Raw genomic sequence first — 16,847 nt, 5'->3', positions numbered from 1 at the left:
TTGGGGCTTTTTTGCGGAAAAGCGCGTCTAGATTGGCACGGACGCTTTTCCGCAAAAACTGCTTTTGTGGAAAAGCGTCCGTGCCAATCTAGATGCTCTTTTCCGAAAATGCTTTTAACGGAAAACTTTTCCATTAAAAGCATTTCCGGAAAATCATGCCAGTCTAGACGTAGCCAGGGAGTAGGAGGTGAGGAGAGGCAAGGGGGTAAGAAAGGGAGCGAAACAGTGAGAGAGGTTGTGGCAGGGGAGGGGAAGGTTATGAGATAGAGTTGATTTGGGGAGGAGAGACAGAAAAAGAGGGTTGGGGAAAGGGACAGGTTAGACAGGGGAAGCTGGAGATAAGAGAGGGGTGGGGGGAGTAAGGGGATGAGAATAGAGGTGCTAGGAGGAAAGAGGGAGGGGGCTGGGAGAGAAGAGGGAGAGCCTAGAGGATAAATGGGGGAAGGTACAGAGGAAAAAGTAGGGGGCTGGAGGAAGTTGCAGAGGCGATAATGAGGGGGCGAGGGGACACAGTAGCTGATGGAGGGGGGGAGGGAGGCGCGCGAAAACGAGCTGCCCCGGGGCTGACGGAAACAAGGTCCCCGCGTCCCTGCCTGGGGTTGGCGGGGGCCGGGAGGAACCCGCCTCTCCCGGAACTAAAGTGCCGCGGCCTGAGTTTCCCCGCCGGCCGGCTACAAAGTGACCCTCCCCCGGCCCCCGCTGCCGCTCCCCGGCCCCGCGCATGCCTCCTTTCCCTCGGCGGCGCCATTGCGGCTAGTGGTGCCGAGCCCCGCCCGCACCGCGGATCATGGCCACCGACTCCTGGGCTCTGGCGGTCGATGAGCAGGAAGCGGCCGCGGAGTCGGTGAGTGCGGGGGAGGCCCCGCAGCCCTTCGTGGGGCGGCCCGGCCCTGCGGGGAGTCCAGGTCTGTGCTGACCCGGGGGGGGGGCATTGGCACCAACCCCTCCTATCTTCCCCCCCCCCCCCCCCCGCCGGGCAACGCGGAGCCTGCCTGGTACCGCCCGGGACAGCGGGGCCTGACTCAGCGGCCCGGGGCCCTGGCTCTGGAGCAGCCGCTTCCCGCCTTTTGTCATTTGCTGGGCCTGTAAGACATCTCAAGTGGCGATGCCGGCGACTGGGGAAATCTTAGAGTCTGCGGACTCCCAGAAGTGTGCGTGGAAACCATTCCTCTGGCAAGCCCGCCCTTTCGTGGACCCCTTACACATAGTCTCCAGGTCTGCAGCCCCACATCTCTGCTCTAGAGTAGGATCTGCATGGGCGGAGAATCCACATGGCTTCTACACTACTCCTAGGCTGTGTGGGTGCGTCTACACTGCACCGTAACTTGAAATACGATACACAATTTGAGCTATGCAAATTGTGTATCTTAATTGAATGCTATTTCAAAATATTGTATTTCTTCATTTGGCGCTGTATGCATACTGTATAAATGCTTTAAGGATGTTAAAATATACAGCGCCAAATGAAGAAATAATCCGCTATTCCAAAACATCCCTTACTCCTCATGGAATGAGGTTTACTGGGACATTGGAATAGTGAGCCCGAAATAACTGGCTTGCTGTTAAGACATAGGGATGGCTATTTGGGGGTTTTCCGGTATCCTGACATAGCGTTGCAGTGTAGACATAGCTTGTGAGACCCACTGATAGCTTGGTTTTTGTTCTGCACTTTGCTTGTCTTGTGGCCAAAGCTTTGGCACAGCTCTAGACTACAGTCCTGTGTGTACTACAAATTGCAGCTGTGTTGTAGCCAACTCCCTTGAAATGGTTATGTTTCTATTTTAGGCAGAGTCTGAAATATGAGCCCCACAAAGTAAAGTATTAACTTTTGAAAAGTCAGAAGGGCTGAGAAGATCAGGTGTGTTAATGAACTTGTTTCCTACTACTGGAATCTTGCAATAGAAGTCTGACTTTGCTCACAAGAGAAAATTGGCATCCGTATTGTGAAGACGTAAAATGCTATAAATATAAAGTGATGTTGCTTTCCCAGTTAATTTCTATTCATAAATAATGAACAAATGTGACACCTTCTGTTTGAGATGTCTGTGGTTAGAATTTGCAGTGTTGTAGCTGTGTTGGTCCCAGGATATGCGAGTGAATGAGTGAGGTAGTATCTTTTATTGGACCATCTTCTGCTGGTGGAAGGAAGGTGGAATAGCAGTGATTTGGGAGATCCTGATCAATTTGTTTTAGCTCACCATTGCAAAGTTCTACCCTTTCCTTAATTTTAGGGTGAATAATTATCACTATTAAAGATGGGCAGTTAGGTTTTTATGACTTTTACATGAATGCATTAGTAAAACCATGCAGAAGCTTTTCTAGTAGCTTAAGAGCTAAATGAACAAAAATTTAAAATAAACCTCTGAAATAGTTTGTGAGGCCACTTCATTTGTGGGTGAACACTGGCTTTTGCTAGGGTGCTACTTAATTACTAGCTTGGATTAACATGAGCAGATGCCTGTGATGTGATATTGTCCTCAGTTGGCCTCTTCCAAGAGAGGGCAAAATAGAGATGATTGGCATTACTGGAGTTCTCAATATGTCAGTCAAACCATATAAATATGTCAGTTCTCCTTGTATAATAGGATCCAGAAGACACCACAATGGCTATTACTGTTATGTCTGTATCCAGAGAGTGTATTTCTTTGGTGTCTGCTTTAAGGATGTTAAAATGCAGTTAACTGACTAGTTGATGGAATTTTCATCGATTAGTCGATATGCACTTCTGCATTCCTCCTTTGACATGTACAAGAGTCCCTGCTGCAGCTGGAGCCTTCTTTGAAATACACAAGAGTCTCCAGCGGGGGCTCTTGTGCATTTCAAAGCCATGGAGCTCAGGATCAGCGGGGGACTCAGAGTCCCCGGCCGACCTCAAGCTTCCCGCAGCTGCCCCTCTGAATCTCGCAGATGCGTGGGTCAAAGGGACAGCTACCGCACAGCTGATACATGGAGGCTGCAGGCCAGCTGACCCCAGGCTCCCCGCAGCTGCCCCTTTGAATCATGTAGATGTGTGGATCAGCTGTTCAGCGGCGGTTCCTTTAAACCACACATCTGCCGGATTCAGAGGAGCAGCTGTGGGGAGCCCAGGGTCAGCTGGCGCCAGGACAAGCGCGCGTGGGGCTTCCCTGTGCCAGGGGAGAGGGGGTCGGCCCCCTGGGCTGGCGTGTGCGGGGCTTCCCTGCCTGGGGGGGGGGGGGGCGGCGGTGGTTGGCCCCAGGGCAGGCGTGTTCGGGGCTTCCCTGCGCCGTGTGGGGTTGGCCCCGGGGCAGGCATGGGCTGGTTTCCCTGGGAGGAGGGGAGAATCCTGGGAGGAGGGAGATGCAGGGGACTCTCCGCCTCCACTGGCACCCCACTCCCCAGCCACAGAACGCTGTCCCCACGCCCCTGGCTCCAGCCACAGTACTCTGTCCCCACTCCCCGAACTCTGTCCCCACTGGCACTCTGTCCCCCTGCTGCAGAACCCTGTCCTCTCCCCTCCCAGCACCCTGCTCCCCCTCCCCTGCCCCTAGCCGCAGATCTCTGTCCCCACAAAATGTATAATTATAAATGCTTCATTTTCTATTTAAATAGCATGATTAAAAACCAGACCATTTATTTCATAACTATAAACATCTGATTTTAATTTTATGTATCGCATAATTTAAAAATAAACTGTTTATCAGAGTGTGTAAGTAAGGGCTGAGGATAGCAAGTGATGGACAGGAGGAGAATAGAGAGGGCGGGGCTTCAAGGAAGGGGCGGGGCGGTAGATCTTCGCCTGTTCTGAGATTTAAAAAGTGATCTTGGGTGTAAAAAGGTTGGAGACCACTGCTCTAGATGGTGCTTGGTCCTGCCATAAGGGCAGGGAACTGGACTCAATGACCTCTAGAGGTCCCTTCCAGTTCTAGTATTTTGTGATTCTATGAATGGGGCAGCAAATCTCATGTCTGTGGTGTGTGTAGAACTGTGAAGCACAAGCTGATTCTTATTGTTCTAGGATAATGGAATACCAGTTACTTGTTCTTTGGATTACTTGTTTGTTGAATCCAAACACACCAGGAGTGTATACACTTATTTTCAGAGAATTATGTTGTATTTACCTAGTTATCAATGTGTGTCATTCAGCATCTCTCCAATGACTCATCAAAATTGCATGATTCACCACATGTTCATTTTTAATATCTGGGCCATAACCACAATCCTGTTAACTGAGCACAGATTTGTGGGTGTCATTTAGTTAGCATTAGGGATGTAAAAGAATAGTTGACTACCCGATAGGCCTAGGCTTATTGGGTAGTCAAGTCGACTACTCACATCTCCCCCCTTGCTGCCATTATATCAGAGGCAGCAAGAGTGGGGGGAGCAGGAGACGATGCTGGATGGAGCCAACTTAAAAGCTGGTTCCCCCAGTACCATCTCAGCCGTGCAAGGGGAAGGCAGAGCTGTAGCTGCTGCAACTCTGCCTTTTTAATTGTAGTAAGAGCTGCCCGGCTCCTATTACATTTAAACTGCAGAGCTGCAGTGGGGGTAGTGAGTGCCCTACCCTCCATTAACTATTGGAGTAGTCAATGGAAATTCCATCTACTACTCGATTAACTGATTAATCGCAATTTAACATCCTTTGTTAGCATTGCTAATTAATCTACCAGAATGCTGAGCACACTGCAGTACTCTAAACTTCTTCCAGTCTAAAATCAAGCAAGGGACAATCAAATCCAGATTTCTGTGTCAATGCCCAACCTTTGTTAGGCCACTGGAATTGTGGTTCTGAATTTGACCTGTGCGTTTGTTGCCCCTGTGATGCAGTTAGGTCTCTTCAAGTACATACAACTGGTTAATGCGCTAAAGAGTATTTAAAGAGAATTGCTTTAGCTCCAGGGAATACAAACTTCTTTGTGACAAGACATGAAGAAATGTACTCTTCAGAATTTGTCTTCGGTTACAAACTTACAAAGTGTCTTTGGGAAGGTGGCTTCCCAAAGCCATCTTTTGGAAGGTGGCTGGTCTCCAAATCAGTGACTTAGATTATTGAACATTCTGTGGAGTGTACTCAGTGTCTGTCTTCTCTGTAGTGTTAATTACTATCCTGAAACTCAAATTTCAGATGAGTGACACAGGAAAAGAAAATAGCAAAATTTTAGTAAGGGTTTTGGTGACTTCTCGAATGGAAAATTAAAGATAGCATTTCTCATACAGTTTGTAATTACATTGGCTGTCCTGTAAGCCTCCCCGCGCCTGCTAATTCCAGAATGGATTGTTTTAGTTCCTACTATATTTGGAGTTTTAAATTGTACCATAACCCATGTGAGGTGTTTAGTAATAGTGAGTCTGAAATTATTAACCTTGAGGAAGGTTTCAGTGAGGGCTTTCTTGAGCAAATGAAGGTTTTCTGAGCATAATTATTGCAGTTTCCTTGTTTTACACGTTTACAGTTGAGCAACTTGCACCTGAAGGAGGAGAAAACAAAACCAAACACGAATGGTGAGTTTACAGCAACAATACTGGGTTAGAAAAGACTATTATTTAACAAATGTTAGATCTGGCTTTTATATCTTTCGGCAGGTGGAAAATCCAGTTTAGCAACCACCTTCCAGAAGCATAAGGCTAAGGATCTAACCACTAGTACCCTTAACAGAAAATCTGGCTTAAGTGCTTTTTTTTTTAAAGCTTTTTAAACTGTTTTCACTGTTCAGTGCTGTTTAGTAAGAAAGTGATTCTGTGATTATTATAGGGATGGATTCAGGTTACTATTAAATTAAAATACAACATGTTGAGAGCAAACTGCACTGCCAGCATTTTCATGTTACGTTAGTCTTTCCTGTATAGATGGAACAAAACTTGTACCTATCACTGATTAGATTTACAGCTTTGTTGTTTTACCTCACTGTAGCAGTTACATTATCTATGTAGATGAGCTGTGTGATCTTGTTTGGTTCCATTCCATTTGAGATTGCCCCAGTAACCACTGTTTGTCCAAATGTAGGTGCTATTGTCAAGACAGATGACAATGCAGAGAAGACGGAAGATGAGGAAAAAGGTAAGCACAATTGAGAAGCAGTCTGGCAAGTCAAAAAACTGTTCAGTTTGAATCTATTTAAAGCCAGTCTGCTTCATTTGTGAGTATGGATAGTCTTGGCATCTGCCATTCTGATGAGCATTGTTCCCTCTTATCTTTTCCATCCATGTGTGGAATAAATTGTTTATGTGCACCGATATGTGTGAATGTGCACCACCAACAGGAAAAAAATCCTAGCTGTGGGCACATGCTAATCAGCTGGGCAGTATTTGAATCTCTCCTGAGCGGCCACACAAGTGCACAACTTACAGGAAAGGCTGCTCATGAGGGTCTTCTTGGCAAGAGATGTCAAAATACACTGTTCCATATTGATTCAGGAGACTGCTGTGCGGCCATGGGGTGGGGGCCGGGGCAGAGAAATAAGGTGAAGTCTGTGTCTATCTGCAGTAGTCAGGTACAGGAGCTGTTTGTCTGATAATACTAACTGAATTGCCATCACGCCCCGTGCTCCTAAACCTTTGGGGCTTTTGGCACACATTGCTTTGTTCTTATTGAACAAAATGTTCATAGCTAGCATGTGGAGTGGGTAGTCTGGCTCCTTTATGGAGGACAACTTAACTTGTCCAAAGAAGGTTTATCTTATATAGGGAAACTCAAGGGCACAATGGTTATGCTGGATAAAGGCAGAGATACAAAACTGGGCACTCTTAACAGTAATAGCATGCCATTGTGTTAAAAACCTTAGGAGGGAAAATTTGTCCTCACTTGAGACTCACCAAAGCAATGTTTAAGGTGATATGTTCTCTTTGCCACTACTCAGTCAAAGGTGTCTGAGTAAGATTAACTTATTTATAAATGATCTAGAGAAAGAGGCAAGCAGTGAGGTAGTAAAGTTTGTGGATGATACTAAACTGTTAAAGAGAGTAAAGACAGAAGCAGACTGTGAAGAACTTCAAAAAGATCTCACGAAACTAAGTGATTGGCCAACAAAATGGCAAATAAAGTTTAATGTGGATAAGTGTAAAGTAATGCACATTGGAAAAAAAACCCCAACTATACATATAGTATGATGGGGGCTAATTTGGCTACAACAAATCAGGAAAGAGATGTTGGAGTTATCGTGGATAGTTCTCTGAAAACACAGTCCACACAGTGTCCTGCGGCGGTCAAAAAGGCAAATAGAATGTTAGGAATTATTAAGAAAGGGATAGAAAATAAGACACGGAATATCTTACTGCCCCTGTATAAAACTGTGGTACGTCCATATCTTGAGTACTGTGTACAGATCTGGTCTCCTCACCGTGGAAAAGATATTTTGGCCTTGGAAGGGGTTCAGAAAAGGGCAACTAAAATGATTAGGAGTTTGGAACAGGTCCCATATGAGGAGAGGCTAAAGCGACGGGGACTTTTCAGTTTAGAAAAGAGGAGACTGAGGGGAGATCTGATGGAGTTATATAAAATCATGAGTGGTGTGGAGAGGGTGAATAAAGAAAAGTTATTCATTAGTTCCCATAATATAAGGACTAGAGGACACCAAATGAAATTAATGGATAGCAGGTTTAAAACTAATAAGCGAAAGTTGTTCTTTACACAGCGCATAGTCAACCTGTGGAACTCCTTGCCAGAGGAGGCTGTGAAGGCTAGAACTATAACAGAGTTTAAAGAGAAGCTAGATAAATTCATGGAGGTTATGTCCATTAACGGCTATTAGCCATGGGGTAGGAATGGTGTCCCTAGCCTCTGTTTGTCAAAGGCTGGAGATGGATGGTATGAGAGAAATCGCTTGATCGTTGTCTTCAGTCCACCCCCTCTGGGACACCTGATGCTGGCCACTGTCGGCAGATGGGCTGCTGGGCTAGCTGGACCTTTGGTCTGACCCTGTACGGCCATTCTTAAGTTCTTATGTGTCATTATCCAGGTAGAGAGATTTAGAAAGGCAGACCTCTGTATGTGCAAGTGGTCCTTAGCTTGTCGCCTCCTTGCATTATTCCTTCTCTCCCACATGTCAATATTACTCCCAATACTAGTTAAGAGGTATTTTCTGTTTAACTTCAGTGGTCTACTCTACAAAATCCCCTTTTTTTAATTGTAGAAATTTGGTTTTGGTGTTTGTTTTAATTAGTCTTTAATTACTCTTATTTATGCTCCTGTTGTAGTGGGAGTGACAGTTTATACTGTAACTGCTATAGCCCAGCCAAAATGCTGTAGCTTAACAGCTGGTTCTTTGAGCCTCCTTCTCTTCTGTAAATATAATGAAACCCTTGTTTTTGCCTCCTTTTCTCCCCCAGAGGATAGAGCTGCCCAGTCCTTATTGAACAAGCTGATTCGCAGTAACTTGGTGGACACAACAAACCAAGTAGAGGTGCTACAGAGGGATCCTACATCACCTCTCTACTCTGTGAAGTCTTTTGAGGAGCTGCGACTGTAAGTCCCTGTTCTTCTGCTAATTATAGTTTCGTGCAGTGCCATAATCCAGAACATCTTAGATTCACCTAAAAGTGTTACTATGAAAGATTTAGGATATTTACAAGTATTAGGTGTTACGGCAACAAAAGCCATAACTCCCATAATTTACCCAAAACTACTTGTCACATTAAACTGCCTCTCTGAACCAAAAATGATTATTCTGAAAAGTTCTGGTTTTTTGGTGACTAAATTTCTAGGTATGTTGTATAGGCACAGCCAAAAGATTGTCAGGGAAATGTCAGTTTTCCAATACCAGGTGTAACACTTGTTGCAATGCTTTGTGTGGTCACTTGTGTAATTCCCTTAGGCTATGTCTACACTACATGCTTCTTGCACAAGAAGCCTTTTGCGCAAGAGGTTTTGTGCAAAAACTTCTTGCGCAAGAGCGCGTCCACACTGTATGGACACTCTTGCGCAAGAAAACTCTGATTGCCATTCACAGAATGGCCATCAGAACACCTGTGCTTTTTCCCATATGGGTTTCTTGTGCAAGAAACCCCTCTGGAGCATCCACACTTGCCTTTTTGCGCAAGAACTCTTGTGCAAAAGGGAGTTATGCCTCATAAAAGGAGGTTTACTTACAGCGGGAAAAGCCCTCTGTTCTGCCGTTTTACTCTTGATTTCCTTGTGCAAAAGCATATTTGTGGATGCTCCACGGGTTTTTGCGCAAAAACCTTGCAGTATAGACATAGCCTTACTGTCTCTGCAATGGCAGAAGAGCTGCATTTGAGCAGAAAGGAGCCCGGGAAAGATTTGTTCCTGTCTCAGGCAACAACGCAGAGGAAGCCAAACTGAGATCTGCAGTCTGTATTTCTATGGCGCGGCCATGTTCCTGTGACTTATCTTAAACTTCAGCAAATTATGTATAGTCGGTCTGTTCTAGGGATGTGAATGATTAATGGGTTAACTGGTAAGCATTGGCTTTGTTGGGTGGTGCTTACTGGTTATGGTTAACTGGTGGCAGCTGGAGCAGCTCCTCATCCACCACGGGGAGGGGACTGCTCCAGCCTGATGGGGCCTGCGGTGGGCAGCGGCACTGCAGCCCAGCTGGAGCAGTTCGCCATGGGCGGAGGGTGCTCCAGACCAGCTAGAGTGGGGCTTTTGCCAGGCTGAAGAAGCTGCCCTGCCCACTCCCATTAAAGTGATTAACTGGTTAAACATAACATTTTTACATTCCTAGCCTATTCAACCCTTTTCTTAGAAATTCTAGAGTCCTGCCATTGAAAATAAATTGTTTATACCTTTGTACTTTGGACAAGAGTTAAATTATTTGAAAATTCACCTAATTTGTACTTATTTGTAATAAGACTGGATATTGCAAAGGTATCTCATTAGCAAGTCTCTTAAGCTACATGACTCAGCACCCATCTGCGTTTTGCTAGCAGCTTCAAAATCATTGATGTGCCATCACAGTTGTTTCAGGAGAAGGTTCTGGGAAACCAAAGGGGAAAATTCCAAGGCTGAAGGGGAAAAAGAGAACCTAAAGTTCCTTTCTGCTAAACCAGTCTGCCAAGGAAGTTTCTTTAAAGAACATGCATACAGAAATCCTAGCTTTGGAAAAGAGGGGAGGGGAAACAGGGTGAAGGCAGTGTCATCGGCTTTCAGGTGGCCTTTGATTGCCTAGAGAAATGGCTCTCAAACACCACAGTTCAATAGAGTGGAGGAGGGTGAGTCCATCTCTTAAGTAGTATTGAACAGAGATTCTTCATGAAGGCTTTGTGGCAGAAAGACCTCAGTTTGTGAAGACTGCAGTAGAATGGGCCAGAAACTTAAATATAATGCAAGCTTAGATATTGAAGAAATATAGGAGAAATTGTTGAAAGCGTAAAATTAGAAGTTCCATGAAATCTTTTCCTGTCCATAGAATATTTCTAACTCATTTGTTAGATAAATCTTGTCTCGGTGTCTTATGCACCCCAAGTCCTTGCCCCGGGTCATTACCCAAATCCTCTGCAGTTTGTCTCTGTCCCGCCATCACAGGTCACATCTTCCTCTCTGATCCTGCACCTTCTACACCCTCTCCCCCAAGGCCAGAATCCTTTCCCACACCGGCTCACTGACCCTGTGCCCTCTGCTGCACCCTAATTTCCTGTCATAGGTCATAATCCAAACCCTCTGCACTTCCTTCTGCACCTCTCCTGCATGTTAGAATCCTCTCCTACACCCATACGTTCTCTCAGACCCTGCACCCCAATCCCCTGCCCCTTCCTTCACGCAAACTCCCTCTCAGATCCTATACCCTCTCCTGCACACCATACCCTAAGCTCCCTTCAGCACCTAACCTCCATCCCAAGCCCTGTATCCCCTCTATAGAAAAATGCAGCCTTTTGACTACTTACCAAAATCTTGGGAGTGCTGCCTCCTCTCCTCCCCTCCCCACCCCAATCAAAAATGATTGCCCACCCTGCATGGTAAGATGACAGTGAAACTATCCAGGAACACCACTTTGCTCAGCCCTGTGCAATGCATGATAAGATGAAAATGAAACTGACTAGGAACAAAACTGCAACTCACTAGTCATTTTGTTGTTGGAGCTGAGAAATGCAAAAAGTAAACACATATGCCTTAAATCAAGATTTAAAAAAATCAATTACTATAAGATGTTTATAAAATAAGGATTTTGTAGTCTCACATCCCTTTCAATATTAAAACTGGCTTTCTAAATAAGCCCTGACTCACAAATGGACCTTAAGTAAGAATCCTTATCCCTTTACCCATGCTTGGGACAGCTTTCTTTTACTCTTTGCCTCTTGACTCAAGGTTTTCGAATTCTGCAACTCTGGAATAAGAGTAAATTTACCAGCAGCCGTACCTGGAAACCCCCCTCTGACAGACTCCAAATGGGCGATGTCTTTGTTTGGACCCATACATGTGAAATAAAATGATCCCAGCTGTACTGAGGGAAGAGTGTCTCAACTTTACCAAGAATCTGGAAAAAGCCCCGACTGTTGTAACTCCTGCTTTTAGACACTATTTCATTAGTACTCCTCTCCCCCAGCAGTCTGCTTTATTTGATATCTACTTAGCAACTAACAGGTTCCTAATTAAGTGTTTAGCTTGGAGATCAATGGAAAAAACCTTCGGAGGAGAATGCAGACTTCAGGTTTGTACTGCAATGTACTAGTGGGCCACCATTGTTATAGTTAGTACAGTTCTGATTCCATTATAAACAGGGCAGATTTACTTGAGCAAATAATACCTGATTCTTATTGCTTTAGCTGCTTTTAAGTGGCCTTCAACAGGATTTAATGCATGAGCAGGCAGACTTCAAATTCCAGTTGCTTAGGCAATAGCAGTCTGGCTCTCGTGATAGCCCATTAGAGGTTTTCAGCCAGGGAAGGGGCATCCCTGGTATCTGAGAAGTGCATGGGTTTCCATGTCAATAACTGCACATTAGCTTTCAGAGCATTAGTAAATTAGCACATTCATTTTGCATAGTTTATAAACAAGCAACAGAAAGAATTGCTTGTCTTACAGGTCTTTGGTCTTTTGTGCCTGAACTTGGCTTATTTTTTAGCGGTTTCTTCGTGCACTACTTTAACCCCATGCAACTCATGGCAAGTATTGTAATGTCTCTGTGCTCACAATCTAATGGTTTGGAAGATTTTTTCCCCCCATTAAATCTTACCCAAACCTGTATGAGTTGCAGAATGGCAAGGTTTGTGTAAGACCACACAGTAGAGCTTTCCTTTTAACAGCATGTGCCGAGCTGGTGGGGGTGGGAAAATATTTTGATGAGCTCCATAACTGATCTAATCACTAAATTGCAAAGCAAAAACATTTTGTATAATGGTCTCCATACCCTCCCTCCCCCACACGCACACACAAGGTTCCTTCTACAAAGTCAGGGAAGATCAAGCCAGGTAGTTCTTAGCATGTGTATCTTAAAAAGTAATGAGGTCCCTTCCAGTTCTAGTATTCTATGAGAACACTCCTTGAAAACTGAAGCAGTTTTGGTTTTGTGATTCAGATAGGGATGTATAATCTCATTTAAAATGTTAACTGGTTAAATTATACGTTTAACCGGTGAACTGCCCACCATGGTGCACTGTGGGCCCAGCTGCATTAGAGCAACCCTGCCCTTGGCACAGTGGGCCCGACCCTCTGCAGGTAAGGGACTGCTCTCGCCAGACCAGGCGCTGGTTAACTGGTCACCAGTTTACATCCCTACTGTTAGAAGAAGTAATGAGTTCAAATTTATTTACTACAGTTAATCTTTAAAATCCCTTGTGAAGATAAGTGCCCATGGAGAGCACAGGAAGACACCAACCCATTCGTCCTCTGCCAGTGACATCAGTCCATAAACAACAGTGTCTGATAACTTTACTGATAGAAATGTAGCCGTGTTAGTCTGGGGTAGTTGAAGCAAAATGCAGGACTATGTAGCACTTTAAAGACTAACAAGATGGTTTATTAGATGATGAGCTTTCGTGGGCCAGACCCACTTCCTCAGATCAAATAGTGGAAGAAAGTAGTCACAACCATATATACCAAAGGATACAATTAAAAAAATGAACAAATATGAAAAGGACAAATCACATTGCAGAACAGAAGGGGGATGCGGGGGGGAAGGGGGAGGAAGGAAGGTAAGTGAACTTTCTCACCCATTACCAAGACAGTTTCCCCAATTATCACCTGTAATACCATTAACTCACAAACATCCCACTCTCCCTACCTTTAATATCAGCAATTCACAGACACTTACCTTCCTTCCTCCCCCTTCCCCCCCCCCTGCATCCCCCTTCTGTTCTGCAATGTGATTTGTCCTTTTCATATTCATTTTTTTAATTGTATCCTTTGGTATATATGGTTGTGACTACTTTCTTCCACTATTTGATCTGAGGAAGTGGGTCTGGCCCACGAAAGCTCATCATCTAATAAACCATCTTGTTAGTCTTTAAAGTGCTACATTGTCCTGCATGATAACTTTACTGTTCTTCGTGTCTCCATCTTCCTATAAAACACCTGTTCCAATTGTTCATGGAGTACTTTGTGCATCAACTGAAGATAGTTGCATATGGATCATAATGATAAACTTTTAAAACTTTATACTCTTGAGGTTCTATATTGAATTGCATTTGTGATTATTTTCCCCCAAATTTTATTTGGAAATGGGTCACGAAAGGAAACCACTTGGCAGACTTTTCACCTTGAAACATTACAGGTTTGCTTTTCTATGCTACTGATTTGTAGCTAAATGACTACAAATAGGCTCCTTAGATCATACCTTGCCTGTCTGGCTTTTGAAAGATGAGAATGGATCTAACGATCAAAGAAAGTTAATGATGGGAGCACTCAGAGTAATTGAGTCTTGCTTCTGCAACTACTTGTATCCTTGGCAACTGTTGCAGAGAATCGGGCTATGGAGATTCTTGCTTTTGAACAAACACAAGGTTGCATATTCAAAGGGCTTTTGTTTGAGCCATAGACTACAAATAATACAGGCTTCTTGAAAAGGATATTGAATCAAGTAGAAAGGTTCAACAAGCAGGAAGGTGTGGGCAGGAAAACAGCTATTTGTGTTTTGGAACTTGCTGCTAAGCAACATTAACAGCTACAAGAAGCAGTTAAAAAGGTCATCGGTTGAGAATTTCCAAATACAAATATCTTAACATTAATTTTAGGTTGTTCATGAGTCTCCTTAGATACAAGTGTCTGCTGTGACTTGAAAGCTTTCTTTAACAATTTAGGAGTGCCTTGTTAACAGAAGCAGCTAGTAACCTGGAACAATTGAACATGGCAGATGTCACCACTGCACCTGAGTGCCATCGGATAGTGGTGTACAAATCAATAGCCTAACGTATGCTGAACTGAGCTTAGCATAACTTCCCTCTTTCTCCTAGTTATGCTTAATTTTAGAGCTGAACATCAAAAATGAAAAATCTTAAGTGACATTTACAAAATCATGTTAAATGGCCCTTGCAATCACATCAAACTTCTTCCTGTTCTGGTACCTCCTTTCAGAGTAACATGCCTGGCAGGGCTGGTAACTGTGGTGTTAAGACACAGCTGATAGGGCTCACAGAGGAATTGCCATGCTACATTGGATCATTAGTCTGTTTTGTACCGGGGCAGGCAATAATTTTGGTGGGGGATGACTCCAAGATTTTAGTAAGCGGTCAAGGGCTGCACTTTTTTTTTATGGCGTCTGATACAGAGGCAGCAGTGCCAGGAGAGGCGCGGAGGAGGCTGCGTCTAACCATGAGGGTTAACCGATGAGCCCTGGCATCATACACTATCGCATCCCTAGTTTCTTCTTCGGGTAGTGTCCCCGTAGGTGCTCCACTTCAGGTGTTGGGCTCGTCCCGGCGCCGCAGGTTGGAGACTTGTCAGCTGTATTTCAGCCTGACCGTGCATGCGCTGTGGCGCATGCTGTTCGAGCCGCTTGTGAGCTTGCGCGCGATCCGGCTCCCGCCAGTTCCTCCTAACCGTCCACGGTCACAGGCGGAGCAAACTCCCTCTCTTTCTGTCAGACAAAAGTTGTTGAATTTTTCTTAGAATTTGTTAGTTGTTAATTAGTGTAGAAAGTTCGTTCGTTAGTTTTAATAGTTCATTTTAAAAAAAAAAAATTTTTTTTTCTCTGTCAGGATGCCGGGGTCTCCTGGCTTCAAGAAATGCTCACAGTGTCATGATGCTCAATGTGCGTAAAGTGCTTGGGCGAGGGTCATATACCCCAAAAATGCCTGCGCTGTATTAAGCTCACGGTCGCAGCGCACTCAGGGCAGGCATGACGGACTGGGCCATGACGCCGGAGCAGCATGCGGATTGCATTACCAGGGAGGGAATGCGCCATTACCTGGCGGCAGCTGGTTGGTCTCCAGCAACTTGGTGGGAATGTGAAAGTGCCTGAGCTGCACCTTCCCCATCCTGCGCCCAGTGCCTCAGGACCTGCCAGAAGCAGGGGAGTCTTGGGAGAAGTCTGTTCTCTGTGGCAGACTGCAGGACGGACGCCTCTTCTTTTATAATAGTATAGATTAATTAAATTATAAGACTTTTTGTATGAGGGCAACAGTGCCATTCCAGGTGTTTGGTCAGATGTAATCTGCTTCCAAGATAAGCAAGACAATGGCATGCTTCCAGGCACCAGGCCAAAGTGACATAGCTGTTTTACCAGGATGAGAACTAGAGCTTAAAAGGACAGTAAGCAGCCTTCTGAGGAGAGGAAGGGTCACTTGTCAAAATGCTGTTTCTGGTGGGAACAGATTGGTCCCGCAGGAGAGCCTGAAAGCAAATGAGGCCTTCTCTACATGTAGAGAATGGGAAGCTTTAGGGAAGGCAAGTTTGTAGTATGGTATGTTTTTTTTTTAAGATCTGTATCCTATTAAATGCTCTTGTTCTAAATCAATAAGATTTGCTGCATGGAGGCTGTTTGGTTTCTGGTTCCCAACTGTCATTTCTCCCAGAGTGAACAGAATACTGCAGATACTGAACGTAAGTCAGACCTGCTGAGGGTATCACAGTTGACGCAAGGGACTGCAGCCCAGAACTGAAGCAGGAGAATTGTGTGAGGTGACTGCTGAAGGCCTAAATGTACAAGTGGTACACTCAAAGACCAGGAAGGTAGCCTGTGAACTGAGCGCCTGCTCATAGGGCAGATTTTTCCCAATGCCATCACTTAGGTTAGGGTATTTCTACGCTGGAAAAAAAAAGACCTGCAGCAGTGAGTCTGAGTCCAGGTCAGCTATCATGGGCTTACACTGGAGCTAAAGGTAGCAATGTAGACCCTTGGGCTTGGGTTCTGAGACCTTCTTCCTTGATGGGTTTCGTGGTTGTTTTTAATTGTGTAGCGCACAGTGAGGCCAACAGTCTCACCGGGCTCCTGGGCGAGGTTGACTCGGTGCCCCAGAAAGGGCAGGGCCTCATGTGGAAGGGGCCGGGACTGAAACGAGTCTCCCCCAGGCAGCCCTAAGCACTGCCCTGAGCGCACCATGTGGGGCTCCAGCAGCAAATTAAAAAGCCCTGTGGCGGCAGCATTTGGGAACCCTAAGCCCCGGGGCAGTTGCCTCCTTTGCCGCTGCTCCTCCTTCCCCCCTTCAGTGGGCCTGGTAGCCCAGGTCCTGCTAGATGAATCAGTTGACCCAGGCTCTAAGACTTGTTGCCATAGTCCTTTTTGCAGTGCAGATGTATCCTTAGCAGCTGGCTTGCGTCCCAAATCATGAAGGTTTATGTGCTTTATAAAATTGCCTTCATCCTATATAATGGACACCATATTCTCAATCATATACATATTTAATTTGTGAAGGTCTTAGTGTCAATGATACCTCATGACAGAGTTCCACATGTTAATTGTGTTGTAAAAAATGTTGTCTTTTATCTGGGAGTTAAATTTCTGGTCTTTTTATTAAGTGTTTCCTTGCTGTTGTATTGAAAGGGTCAATAAAAGCTC

At 45.0% G+C, this 16,847-nt stretch overlaps 1 protein-coding gene across 1 annotated transcript in view; it reads left to right on the top strand.

Moving 5' to 3' along the window:
* The first annotated feature begins 685 nt into the window (after positions 1–685).
* Positions 686–16,847, top strand: part of LOC102444945 (ATP-dependent RNA helicase DDX19B) — a 29,442-nt gene continuing 13,280 nt past the window's right edge. Inside the window, exons 1-4 of the mRNA XM_075906778.2 lie at positions 686–844; positions 5,412–5,460; positions 5,963–6,016; positions 8,284–8,419. Of these exons, the coding sequence (XP_075762893.1) occupies positions 788–844; positions 5,412–5,460; positions 5,963–6,016; positions 8,284–8,419 (296 nt within the window). The 5' untranslated portion in view covers positions 686–787. The remainder of the gene's footprint in view (positions 845–5,411; positions 5,461–5,962; positions 6,017–8,283; positions 8,420–16,847) is intronic.

Source organism: Pelodiscus sinensis, chromosome 24 (genome assembly GCF_052426305.1).
Source record: "Pelodiscus sinensis isolate ZL-2025 chromosome 24, ASM5242630v1, whole genome shotgun sequence".
Lineage (NCBI taxonomy): Eukaryota > Metazoa > Chordata > Testudines > Trionychidae > Pelodiscus > Pelodiscus sinensis.
The sequence above is the reverse complement of the archived record's forward strand: the minus strand, read 5'-3'. Positions and strand labels throughout refer to the sequence as shown.